The sequence below is a fragment of the Pantherophis guttatus genome, chromosome 2 (genome assembly GCF_059756535.1).
Source record: "Pantherophis guttatus breed Tessera chromosome 2, ASM5975653v1, whole genome shotgun sequence".
Lineage (NCBI taxonomy): Eukaryota > Metazoa > Chordata > Lepidosauria > Squamata > Colubridae > Pantherophis > Pantherophis guttatus.
The window spans coordinates 123,092,019-123,106,083 of NC_142064.1; the positions used below are offsets into that span (position 1 = coordinate 123,092,019).

At 38.6% G+C, this 14,065-nt stretch overlaps 2 protein-coding genes across 2 annotated transcripts; one reads left to right on the forward strand and one right to left on the reverse strand.

Moving 5' to 3' along the window:
- Positions 1 to 2,939: 2,939 nt before the first annotated feature.
- Positions 2,940 to 3,950, reverse strand: LOC117666638 (olfactory receptor 13H1-like). The gene has a single exon (XM_034419400.2). The coding sequence runs from the start codon at positions 3,938 to 3,940 to the stop codon at positions 3,008 to 3,010; it is 933 nt and encodes a 310-aa protein (XP_034275291.2). The 5' UTR covers positions 3,941 to 3,950; the 3' UTR covers positions 2,940 to 3,007.
- An 8,818-nt stretch (positions 3,951 to 12,768) lies between these two features.
- Positions 12,769 to 13,704, forward strand: LOC148115301 (olfactory receptor 13H1-like). Its single transcript, XM_087886639.1, has one exon. The coding sequence runs from the start codon at positions 12,769 to 12,771 to the stop codon at positions 13,702 to 13,704; it is 936 nt and encodes a 311-aa protein (XP_087742765.1).
- Positions 13,705 to 14,065: the final 361 nt, after the last annotated feature.

Sequence of the window (14,065 nt, forward strand, 5' to 3'; positions counted from 1 at the left end):
TATTCTAATCTACACCAGGACAATGGAAGAACATACGGAACTGGTGCGACAGGTGTTATCGAAACTATTGCAAGCAAAACTATTTGTTAAACTGTCAAAGTGTGAATTTCACTGCACGAGGATGGATTATTTGGGATACTGCATCTCAGGGGATGGGGTGGAAATGGACCCTAAAAAAGTAAGTACGGTGCTGGAGTGGCAGGCACCTACAACACGAAAACAGTTACAAAGCTTCCTTGGTTTTGCGAACTTTTATCGGCAATTCATTCCAACATTTGCTCAGATAGCCCTCCCTTTGACTGATTTGCTTCGCACAAAAGATTCAGGTGTGAAAGCGAGGCTGGGACAAGTGTTACTGTGGACTCCAGACTGCCAAAGAGCTTTTGAACAGTTGAAAAGCCTGTTTTCACAAGCACCAATACTGCGGCATCCTGATCCAGCGTTACCATTCATTGTACAAGCCGACATGAGCGATGTCGCTGTCGGTGCTGTGTTGTTGCAGAAAGCTTCGGGGGGGGAGTTACAACCGTGCGCATATACGTCCCGCAAGTTAATAATCACGGAAAGACGTTGGGCCATTTGGGAAAAGGAAGCATTCGCGGTGCGGTGGGCACTGCTTACCTGGTGGCACTTGTTAGAGGGAAGTGGCACTAAATTCGAAGTATGGACAGACCACAAAATCTTAGAAGCATTCCAGAATCCCAGACGGCTATCACCTAAACAAGTCCGTTGGGCACAATATTTTCAAAGATTCAACTTTGACCTGAAATATGTTCCAGGAGGGAAGAATTTTCTGGCAGATGCCCTGTCACGACTACCGCAATTTGATAGCAAGAGAGAGGAGGTGGTACAAGCAATGATACCCGGAAACCAACAAGTGGCTCGAACGGCGCACACTGAGTCATCCTCATGGGATAGCAACTTACGCCGTGCGTTAGCTGAGGACGCCTGGTTCAAGGAACATGTGACTGAAGTGACCCATCGGGACGGGCTTGCCTGGGTGGGAACCAAATTGTATGTTCCTAAATCACTGCGACATGCAGTACTACATAGATGTCACGATACTAAATTAGCAGGCCATTTCGGCTTCCTAAAAACATTACACTTGGTAAGACGCCAATTCTGGTGGCCACACATGAGGAAAGAGATAGAGCATTATGTGAAAATCTGTAAAGTGTGTGCAATGGCTAAACCCTGGCTGGGGAAACCCCTCGGCCTTTTGCAATCTGTGGCGGAACCGAGCAGACCTTGGGAGGAGATTGCCATGGACTTTATTGTGGATCTCCCAGAGAGCAATGGTAATACCGTAATATGGACTGTGATTGATCTTTTCTCCAAACAAGCCCATTTCATCCCATGCCATGGTTTACCGTCTGCTCGGAAATTATCAAAATTGTTCATATGGCACATATATCGGTTACATGGTGCGCCTCGATGTATTATATCGGACAGAGGTGTTCAGTTTACTTCAAAGTTCTGGCGCAGTTTCGTTAGAATGATAGGGTCGTCACAGGGTTTAAGTTCAGGCTTCCATCCTAGTACCAATGGGGCAGCAGAAAGGACAAATGCTATGATAGAGAGATATTTACGTTGCTATGTATCATATCAGCAATCGGATTGGTCAAAATTACTCCCTTTTGCAGAAATAGCATACAATAACGCTGTCCATGGACGTACAGGAGTCACACCTTTCCAGGTTGTCTCAGGTAAAGAATTTACCGCAATCCCTGAATTGGACTCACCAAACCAGGAAATTTTGTCCCCTGACGTGTGGGCTACGCGTATTGGGAGAATATGGCCCCAAATAAAAGAGGCGTTGAATAAAGCAACCAAAATATATAAGTTCCAAGCAGACAAGAAAAAAGCAGACCACAAACCATTCATGGTTGGAGAACAGGTTTATTTGTCTACAAAATACCTAAAATTACGAACGCCTAGTCATAAACTGGGCCCGAAATACCTTGGACCCTTCTCTATTGTGAAAGTGATTAATCCAGTTACAGTGGAACTGAAATTACCACTGTTACTGGGTAAGGTCCACCCTGTGTTCCATAGTAGCCTGCTAAAACCAGTAGAGTCTGTCCGGGAACAACTAGATAAACCAGGGCCGGTAGACGGGGATCACTATGAGATAGAAGAGGTGTTAGATTCTAGAATCAGTAGGGGGAAACTAAGGTATTTGGTCAGATGGAAGGGGTACCCGTTTGAAGATGCCTCATGGGTTACCGCCACAAACCTAAAAGCCAACCGACTGCTTAAACGATTCCATAAAAAATATCCATGGAAACCTGGGCCTTGGGGTATATGTATAGAACCTTAATGTGTTGTTAACATATACGTTTATGTCTTCCAGGAGAATCCCTGATAGGGGGAGCCGCCTGTCAAGATCCCCTCGATACTCCGAGCTATAGTGGCGACCGTGGATCCTGACATTATACACAATACCTGAATCAGCGGCAAGGTGGGTTGGTTTGGGTATACTGTTCACACTGGTGATAGGGGTGCTTAGCGTAACGATAGGCGGCCGGTCACGCTGCGGTCGGGGTGGAGGTTTCCATTATGCCGCCCTTCTGTTCTACTAGGCTGGGATTGCTGAGTCGCGCATGGGCAGATGCCACGATAACCCGGAAGGGCGAGCAATCAGCTGTAATTGAAGGCACGTGTATTTAAATGGCGTTGGGAGGCAGCCGCTCCCAACGCCAACTTTGTGTATCTCAGCATCAAATGTCAGGCTTGCTGCTGATGCTGCTGGTAATCGTTTGAAGTAAAAGCATTTCCGACAACCGAGACCTGTTCGTAGCATTTTCTTTTCTCACCGAACTGGACACACAGCTGAAGCTCTGATAAACACACATGAGGAATTTCACCACTTTCAATTAGACCTGATTGCTATTAGAAAGTGTATCTTGCTTGAAATGACCATACAAAGCAGGTGGAAGGAAATAATGTTTACTAACAGTTGGTACGTACTATTTTCTCTGCATTGTACAAAACAGGGGCCTCCAATCTATCCTGTCATCTTTTGTCCGATCAGTTTCCAAAAAGCTCCCTTCACATCCTTGTTTTTCAGGCTATAAATTATAGGATTCAGCATAGGAGTCAGAGCTCCATAGACTACAGATAGGATCTTTTCCTTGTCAGAAATAGTTTTTTCTTGAGGCATCAAGTACATGATCATAATTGTCCCATAAAAGACACTGACTACAGCAAGATGGGAGCTACATGTAGAGAAGGCCTTCCTGCGACCCTGGGATGAACGGATACGCAATACCGCATGACCTATTTTCCCATAAGTCATGACTATGAAGCCAAATGGTGGGATTACAAGAGTGAAGGTGACGACTTGCATGAAGATCTCACTTATCTGTGTGTCAGAGCAAGCCAGTTTAAGGAAAGACTGCAATTCACATACAAAATGATTGATGACATGTTGAGCACAAAAGTTAGTGGGTCGCAATAGTGCATTGGTAAGGGTTGTCAGGGAAGGAAAGCCTACAGACACAACAATCAGACAAATACATAATCTCGAATTCATGACCTGCATGTAGTGTAAGGGTTTGCATATAGCTGCAAAACGATCATAAGCCATGACAGCAAGGAGAACACACTCTGTTGAAACAAGCAGCAGACCCAGATACATTTGGGACAAACATCTGGAGAACGAAATAGTGGGCCTGTAAATGAAGCAGTTGATGAGAACCTCAGGAACTACATTGTTGATGAGTATGAAGTCTATCAAGGAGAGGACACAAATAAAAAAATACATAGGGGTATGAAGTTGGGGGTCCACAATAATTAATGTGATGATAAGGCCATTGCCAAGAAGACTAACAAGGTACACCATCAACAGGAGCCAAAAGAAGATAACCTGGGCTCTGGGTTGGTCAGATAATCCAATTAAAATGAATTCTATTACCACTGTTTCATTTGTAGATGCCATAACAATATTATATACTTCTTCTTTTCTGCATGGAAGAAGGAATAAAGTCAGGTTAAAGAAGGTATTAGATATTTCTGTTAATACATGAGAGGGGGTAAACAAGTTGAGTCCTTTGGTGGATATGTCTAATAAGATCCTCAATATAAGACTTAATTTCAACCCCTGAAAGAAATCCTACTTTATTCAATAGAAATTCATGCTGTGTTGATTAATAACAATGAGTAAAAGTCAGCATTTCAGTCTCAACCGGTCTGACGGTTCAAACAGTAAATAAAGATAGACAACTTTGTATATTAAGACAAATCTGAACAGCTACACAGTGATATATTTTGTAGAAAAGCCAAAAACATAAATGAGGTAACAATTTTTGCCTTACATAGCTGGCTTATCCCTTTCCTCCTTTTTTAAAATAGTGAATTTGGGCTATGCATTATAATTCATCAGGATAATTCTGCATATCAAGTTTCAAAATATTAATTCAATGTTTAGCAATTCCAGAAAAGAACTTAAGCTTTAAATGGATGATAACCTCCTGAATGCTACCTTAAATATTGTTCAATAGTATTATTTTCTTCTCCTTAAGTCATACTAAGACTCTTTACATTTTAATAGAATAACAGAGTTGGAAGGGATCTTGGAGGTCTTCTAGTCCAACCCCCTACTCATGCAGGAAACCCTATAACATTTCAGACAAATGGTTGTCCAATCTCTTCTTTAAAACCTCCAGTGTTGGATCCCACGCCGCTCTCTTTCTGCACTGGTACCCTGAGAAGAAATCTGCCGGCGTGCGGGAGAGCCACCTCCTCACATGCCCCGATGCCTCCCCTTCTTCGCGAGCCTCACCACGGCTCACGATGGTGCAGGAACAAAATGCATTTCAAGCATTTTGAAAGTTAGAAATGTTTAATGAAAAAACAAATAAGATTTTTATAAAAAGATAAAAGTGAAGAAATCAATACACAGGTTCAATAAGTATGTTCAATTAGAGATACCATATATATCTTCCTATGCTGGAATTTCAGCCCAGTGATTTCAATAATCTGAATACAGCATGGAGTTAGAAATGCTTAAGCCTAATTTATTTTTTCCTTTCTTATAACAACTTTATTAATAGTGATGTAAAATAGAGAAATTACTCTAAAAACCTTAAAGAATTGAAATGACTAATTGCAACTTTTGTTCAGCCTTTCAACTTAATTTGAAACTTTTCCAGTTTTATTCAAATTTAGGGATTGTCAATTTTTCTTTTTAAATCCACATTTTCAGACCAATTACAGAATAAGCACAATTGCCACAATTTATATGCATTTGGACAGTGCTTGCAATGCTTTATTGAAATTTTTTCATTGCAAATAGCTGCATATACTCTGACACTCAGCTTCTGTCTTTTTTTAAAAAAAAAACTATAGAAATACTTAAATTGCAAATCTATATTACTGGAAAAAATATCTCAAGTGACAGGAAAGACTTGTCCCTCAATTCTGAGGAGAAAGGGGGGAAATGAACCCAGAATATAATAAAGGTCTCCTGAATCAGAAAAGGATGTGTCAGGTACAACCTATTGTATTATACAACTGTCAAAAAATTCCAATATCAGGTACCCCAATCCAGCTCTTTTAGATGGAAAACATTTATTTTTATTTATTTTATTTATTTATTAGTTTGTCGAACATGTACAAGATAGCAGGTATAAATATCAACATGGACATGAATGAAGGAAATGAATACAAATAAATGGGGACAGTACAATATTTATCTATTAATATTAATTAATATTAATATTAATTAATATATTTATATTATAAATATATTAGTATTTATAATAGATATAGAAGGGAGTTGTTTTACTTTCTACAATGCACAAGGTGATCTATGGAGACTCAAAGCTATCTACTCTACAGACAGTCCCAATGCCTAATGTGCTGAGCTTAAGAGTGAGACACAGATACACACACAGAGAGAGAGAGAGAGAGAGAGAGAGAGAGAGAGAGAGAGAGAGAGAGAGATCAGGTACTTGGAACATTTCAGAAAATAAATCCAGGTAGCATCGTCAGTTCTTACTTTATCTTACCAGTACACCAAGGATGTTGAATTCAAAAGTTAATACAAATAGATCTGTATCCGAAATCTCCCTTTATTTCACAATGCTGCCGGAGGATAAAAGAATTGGCATTTGAGCAGAAGTGTCAGTCACAAAAGAAATACATTATGAATGGGAACAGTAAAATAAGGTGTTAATGTTCATTATAGCAGATGTTTTCAAAAATAGGTTCATAGAGGAAAAAAGTTATATGATCTGTTCTTCATCCCTGATCAAAAAAGAGCTCCGCATGTATAGTGAGAAAAGATAACAATTTTGCTCTCAACTACTCCCTGACAAGCTCTGTTACTGCTGATGGTCCACTTACAGTAAGACTGGCTGGCCCAGAACAGATTCAAGGACTGGATTCTAAATGAACTCTGTGGAAAATCACATACACTTTGCTTTTAAGGCAGAAGACTTACCCTATTTATTGCCTTTACATTTTCCTAAAACTGGGCAATATGAATACTTCTGTTTTCATATGCAAAAAGTGTAGGTGGCTTGTTATGGCTGCAAAATTTGAGCAGAGGTAATGAGAGATCTGGAACTATGTCAGGAGCAAGTAAATTCAACAATGACAGAGAAAAAGCAACAGATAATAAAGAGTTGGCATCTGCTAGACAATCCCTTGCTGGTAGTGAGTAGGACCATCAAGGCTGTGAAGCCTAGGGCACCAGAGGCACAGAGTTACTAACTTTGATAGTCTCCTAGGAGAAATGGCTGGCATAGTAGTTCATTGACAGTGGCAGCAGCTGGACTGATGTGCTGAGAATCCCAGCAGAGGCTGTTTACAATGGACCTGTTTAAAACATGATAGGCAGCAGAAGTGGCTAACAAGTGGTGTAGCACTGGGTGAAATCACTCAGTTGGACTCTGGCTGGGAAAGTCTTGCAGAGTTGACTGAGGAAGAATTTTGTCCTATTGGGAAAAATTTGAGACACTTAAGTCTCAAGGAAATAGGCAGGTTCTTTGGCAATGTTAATGCTGTAAATTACACATTAGGTCCTGATCCTTCCTGCTTGGACCAGGCTTCCTAGGAGGTGAGCTGGATCTATGCAGCTAGATCCAAACAGTTGTTAATTCATCTTTGAGTGTGGATGTTGTCCCTCTTTCCTTAAAGGAAGGGGTAATATGTCTCCTCCTTAATAAACCATCATTACATCAACCTGCACTCAGTTTGACCTGCCCCCAGTTTTCTTCTTGAAAAAGGTTGTAGAAAGATTGCATTTGTGGATAACTATTTGTTTATTTGTTAAATTTATGTGCCCGGCCATTTCAAATATATCACTCTAAAGCAGCTAATAATTAAAATAAAAGAGAGCCAGTTTGGTTTAGTATTTAGGGCATTATGCTAGAAGCCAGAAGAGTGGGATTTCTAGTTCCACCATAGGCATGAAAGCTGGCTGGGGGACTCTGGGACAATCACTCTCTCTCAGCCCAACTCATCTCACAGAGTTATCTATGGAGATTGTCAGTCATCCAGGTCATGGCTGTCCCAAAGGTGATTTTTCAAGAGGCAACTGGACTTCCTGAAAGTCCAATTGCCTCTTGAAAAAGCACCTTTGGGACATCTCACAGAGTTGTTGTTGTGGGGAAAATAGGAGGAGGAAGAGTATTACCATGTTTGCTCCATATTATATGCTTTATTATAAAAGTAATAAAGGCAGGATATAAATAAAATAAACAAAAAAAGAGAAAGCAAAACTATAAATACCATAAAATAGCTGTGAAGAACAACACATAACAGACATCCCCCAATAAATATAATCAAGAATGGGTTCACCCACTTTCCTAATCTTGAGAATGACTACCAAGGATGGGATGAGTCTCTTCGCAATAACCTTATCACGCAATATGACTTGATTATGAGCATATGTCTCCTACATATACATATAATGTTTTAGTAATAGCTGATGTAGCTTTCAGTACATGTAATCCTTGTTTAGCGACTGCCTCATTTAGCAATTGGTCGCAATTACAACAGTGATGAAAGGGGAACTTTAGGACTAATTCGCACATTCACAAACTTCTCATGTCTGTAAAGCAAAGGGAAGATGAAATAAGATCATAAGCACAGTCACAGTTTCACTTAGTGATTGCTTCGCTTAATGATCAAGTTGCTGGACCTAGTTGTGGTCACTTAACAAGGACTGCCTGTGATTGATTTATACATCAGTACATGGGAAACAACAGCATTATTTATGACTCCCACTTTACACTAAACCCTGGTTTGTCCAAGTGTAATTCAAGTGAAAAGATAATACATCTTATCTTGGCTTAAGTGTGAGCTAGGCTACTGAATGGCCTTTAATGAGTTTGTAGTCATATTGATTTTATTTTACTTCAAGTTTCACAGAAGTTAACATGAGGAATGTTGTTTTGCTTCAACTAATTATAATCATGGGATATTGTCTCAATGGAACCAAAGCAACAACATGGTATTCTTGCATGAGGTTATGACTTTCTGTATGCTTATTAATTTAAATATTTCCATAAAATCTATTTTTTACTCTGTGAAAAATATATTTCTGAATATTTAATAAGTATTATTTTTTATTTTGAGGTACTCCTCCTTCGTGTGAACTATAATACAATTAAACAACTAAACATATACCCTACTGATATAAGCATTTGGGTACATCTTGTTCTTTTTATTTGTAATTGTACCAACATTTCAGAAAAAAATACTATTTTGATTCTTAATGGAGACAGTTAATATGAATTACTTGTTTAACCTTGCATGTGTTACCCCCAACCTTAAATTCCTAACAAAATTCTTTGGGAAACTTTGAACAAATGAGAAATATAACTAAGACAGAATGTAACATTAATGTGATTTTCTATTATTCAAAATACTATAAGATAGAAGAATCAGATAACACAAACAATATAACTAAATTGTGCTTGGGGATCTGCTGAGTTGATTTGAAGTGCAGGCTACATTATTTGTCTTCTTACTTGTTGATTATACTGGTTCAGTGTGATATCTTAAGGTTCTGTTTTGGGCTCAGGGTGCTCCAACACCTTCATAAATGATGGAGGGATGAGGGGATTCTCCAAATTTGCAGATGACACCATGTGCGGGGGAATTGCTAACACTTTGGAAGATAAACTCAAGATTCAGAAGGATCATGACAGACATGAGGAATGGGCCCTATCCAACAAAATGCAATAGTAGTGTCTATGAGAGGGATATAGGCGTCCTGGTGGACCATCTCTTAAGTATGAGTCAACAGTCTGCTGCAGCTACCAAAAAAGCCAATACAGTCCTAAGGTGCATCAACAGAGGGACAGCCCCAAGATCATGGGAAGTGATAGTACCACTGTATACTGCACTAAATAGGCCACACTTGGAATACTGCATCCAGTTCTGGTCACCATGACACAAAAAAGATGTTCAGGCTCTAGAAAGAATGCAGAGAAAAGAAACAAATAGGATAAAAAGTTCGGAGGATAAATCATATGATGAATAGGTATGGGAACTAGGTATGTTTAGCCTAAGAAAAAGAAGAATCAAGGGTGACATGATAGACGTTTTCGAATATTTGAAGGACTGTCATATGGAAGAGGGGGTGAAATTATTCTCTATAGCACTTGAGGGCAGGACAAGAAGCAATGGGTGGACACTCATCAGAAGAGGTCCAACTTGGAACTAAGCAGGAATTCCTTGACAGTGAGAACAATTAATCAATAGAACAGCTTGCCTCCCTGAGCTGTGGCTGCTCCATTGCTGGAGGTTTGCAAAAAAAGATTGGACAAACATTTGTCTGGGACGGTATAAGGAATCCTGGCTTGAGCAGGAGGCTGGACTAGAAGACCTATGATTCTATACTCACCATGTTTCCTCAGCAACCTTTCTACCAACACCTGCTGTATCACCACCATGATCACCCAGAAACTGGCACACTGCTTCACAAGTAGGCCAACCATTTTACTGGACCATTATTATGGACAAACTAATATTACTCTCTTTTTTATGTATGTTAGGACCTGAGTTTCTTTTGCTGGCTATCATGGTTTATGACCCTCTGTAGCCATGTCTAATATAGTTTTAAAGTGGACAATATATATAAATCTAACTGTCAGCTTCTGGCCCATGATTTCATACTGACCATTATTTCATTATTCTCCCTACACCACCATTTGTGTGAGAAAAATGTGCTGAACCAGTAGGTGTGAAGTCCAAGCTATATATATCATCATCATCCTCTTTTAACGACCCCATAATCCCTTGCAGGATGCAGTCTGGGCAACTGAATGGTGTTTACTGGCCGGATGCCCTTCCTGTTGCCAATTCAGAGTTTTATTCACAACCTACTCAGTTGGAATTTACCCCAAATAAAGCTAAATACCCTACATTACAGTACATGTAAGCATAATAGATAGATAAGGATAATAAATAGATGATGGATGGATGGATGGATAGAAGATAGATAAATAGATAGATAGATAGATAGATAGATAGATAGGCAGACAGACTGCGTGTGTGAGTGAGTGAGTGAGTGAGTGAGTGTGAGTGTGTGTGTGTGTGTTAAGGTGTGTTATTCTGAAAAAGTGCTGCCAGATGCCTTCTGGTTTTTGGCTGCTATAGATCAGAGTTTTTCAAACTTGACAACTTTAAGATGTGTGGACTTCAACTCCCAGAATTCCTCAATCAAATGTCCTTGAATTTTTTTGATTTAGGATAAATGACAAAATACTATGCCGTTTCTTTATTAAAGCAAAAATAATCTTAGTTTAACACTCTTCCCAAGATTGTTTTGTTAAGGTGTAATTTTGTTAAGATGTAATTGTAATTGTAATTTGTTAAGGTGTAATCTATGCATTTTGTCTTAACCCACTAGGAGATTGGCAAGGTTGGTATGTAACAGAGAAATGAATGTATGCTTTCTTTTCATAAAACAAAATTTTTGGAATAAGTGCACCTATCTTGTACAGTAATTAGCCTTATTGCTCTTTTCTTGAAAGTTCATTGAAAACCTTCTAATTGGTTCTATATAATTTTGCTTGCAACTACAACTGCAATTTTGGGTGTTAATTTTATTTTCTAGGCAAACACAACAGGCAAAAGCAGTGTTTTGATGTGATTCCACAATCTTCTAGGTTTGATATCAGTGTCTCGTACTTTTTAGCTTTCACCAATTTGGTACTTTCAAGATGGCTTTGACTGTAACACCATTATCTTTAATCCATTATTCCAGGTAGGATAACTCATACATTGAATAACCCTTCAGATTCAAATTGTTGATGTATATACTTGTAAAGTTTGCTCCGTGCTCTCTTTGGTGAAGAATCTCTGAAGAGGAACCATTCATGTCCCCAAAGGAAGTTCACATCTTCAAATATAATGGCATGTCAAATCTCCAGAGACAGTATAAATGTTTGAGGAACAAAGTGACAACTTTTATTTGAAATGTTAAATTACTACAGTGAGTTGATCTTTTCCCAGATGATATCTGTAGATAACACTTAGTTGACCAAATCTGTACAAAAACCAACCATTTTCAGGATATATTATATCATGCTGGAAGGACTTTCTGAAAGGTAGTAATGTATGCTGAAAATTTTTAAAAATAATTATATGAATCAGATAGGAGTAATGAAACAGATATTAAGAGCATCCCTTTTTTGGTATTTACTTTTTCTACATTTCCGGTAAGTTCACAGGTGTTCATCAAGACAATTTTCAGAGTTGTTATTGGTTTAGACAACTCTTGAATCTTGGAATATAGATAGTTTATAAAAGTTTAGAAATATATAGCAGGAAAACTGCTAATGTTAAAGGTAAAAAAAATAGTAAAAAGATTTTTGTGTTCCATCTCCCCGGGATTTTATAATTTAAAATTGATTCCTGAAGTGTTATTGTCTTAATAGTATGTTAGTATTATATTAATACTTCCATTGTATTTGTTTTATTAATATTTGTTTTGTAAGCCTGCCTTTAGAGCATTTTAGGTTATCAGGATAAAAAAAAGAAAATACTAAAATGTTGTTCAAAAAGATTAATTTTAAGGGGCATGTGAGACCTTTTAAAAATCCATTAAATCTTGGAAAAAAGGTATGTGAAAAATAGATTTTATTTGTAAAATTCAACGAGGTAAAAAAAAATGCTAGTTATGGAAGTTTTCTTAGAAGTCCATATATATCCTACAATGAAATAGTATGTGAATGAATCAGTATAAATAAGCAAGCAAGTAAACTAAAGGAAAGAATTTAAATGGATTTCTCGATTTTATTTAAATTGCACTAAGTACCATGGTCCTTTGCTATGTTTTAAATTATTTTAACCATACACCATTGAAAAATAGGGTTTTAGAAGCAAAATTTAAACAGCTCTGGTAGCATTGCTAAAACTTTAGGGAAATTTCAGCTTGTCCACCCATCAATGATAGTTGCTTGATACCAATTTTTCCTTATCCCAATTATCTGATGGTTTTCTTAAATACAAAAGACAAAGTGGTGTGGAAAAAAAAGCATGGGCCTCTATTTAAAAAAGAACAAGAAAAATGTTTCAGAAAAATTTGAATGAAGGGAGAAAATGTGTAGAAGGCTTGCATATTTAATACTTTCCCTCCCTATCATATTTTTCTCTGAATCGTATCTTCCCCAAAGCTAGCTTCCTCTCTTAAAAGCAGTTCGCCCATTCTTATAAACCATGTTTGTGTTCATCATTTAATCAGCTGTCCAAAACAACTTACACTAATTTTATCATGTTCTGTAAACTGATTTCATTCTTACAGGTGACATGGAAAAATGGGGAAATGCGACCACAGTGACTGAATTTGTGCTTGTTGGGCTCTCTAAAAACTTCAAAGTTCGTGCTGGATTGTTTGTCCTCTTCTTGGTTATCTATCTCATTGCTGTAGCCGGCAATGGCCTCATATTGCTGCTAATTATTGTAGATTCTCACCTCCACACACCTATGTATTTTTTCCTTAGCAATCTCTCCTTTATTGACATCAGCTATATCACCACTTCTGTCCCACAGATGCTGCTCCACTGCTTCATGGACAGGCCTACTATCCCGCTGGGCAGTTGTTTTGCTCAGATGTTTACTTCTCTCCTTTTAGCTCTGGTGGAGTGTCTTTTGTTAGCTGTGATGGCTTATGACCGTTTTGTGGCAATATGCTATCCTCTGCGCTACAACCTGATCATGAGTCGCAATTTATGCATCCAGCTGACTGCGTGTATGTGGATCAGCGCCTTCCTTTTGACTATTATACCCTTTTTCACCATGCAGGTAACTTTGTGTGGGCCAAACGTGGTGAATCATTTCAAGTGTGAACTGCAGGCAGTGTTGAAACTGGCTTGCTCTGACACCCATACTAATGAAATTACCATGATAATAATCAGTGTCTTTACCCTAGCATTCCCCTTCTTCTTTATCTTGGTGACCTATGGCCGTATTGGATTCACTGTTTTGCGTTTCCATTCAGCACAAGGTTGGAACAAAGCCTTGTCCACCTGTGGATCCCATCTCACTGTAGTGAGCATTTATTATGGCACCATCTTGGCCATGTATTTGAGGCCTCAAGCCAAGACATTCTCCGATAGGGAAAAAGTAGTGGCAGTCTTTTACGGAGCTGTGATCCCCATGTTAAACCCCATCATTTACAGCCTGAGGAACAGGGATGTAAAGGGAGCCTTCTGCAGACTGTCTGGGAAGAAAGTAGAGGAATAAACCACCCAGGAACCAGGTTGATAGATCTTCCACAAGCAAGCCTTTTTTATGTGGTTTTGTCATTCAAGAGAGGACTTTGTGAAGTGTCATTCTCTAAGTATTGTCCTGTGTCACCTCCGTCCCTCTTTGTCTATGCTAGCTAAGACTGATAAGTATGAAATCACTAAAGAATTGAATTGAATTGAACTGAATGCAACTGTGCATAATTTAATATTTCAGGTTTGCTCATGATCAACATGGTTTTAAGCAAGGAGAATATATAGAGAGAGGTGGGTTTCAGCAGGTTCTGACCAGTTCTGGAGAACCAGTAGAGGAAATTTTGAGTAGTTCGGAGAACCGGTAATATGTAATAGAATGAATA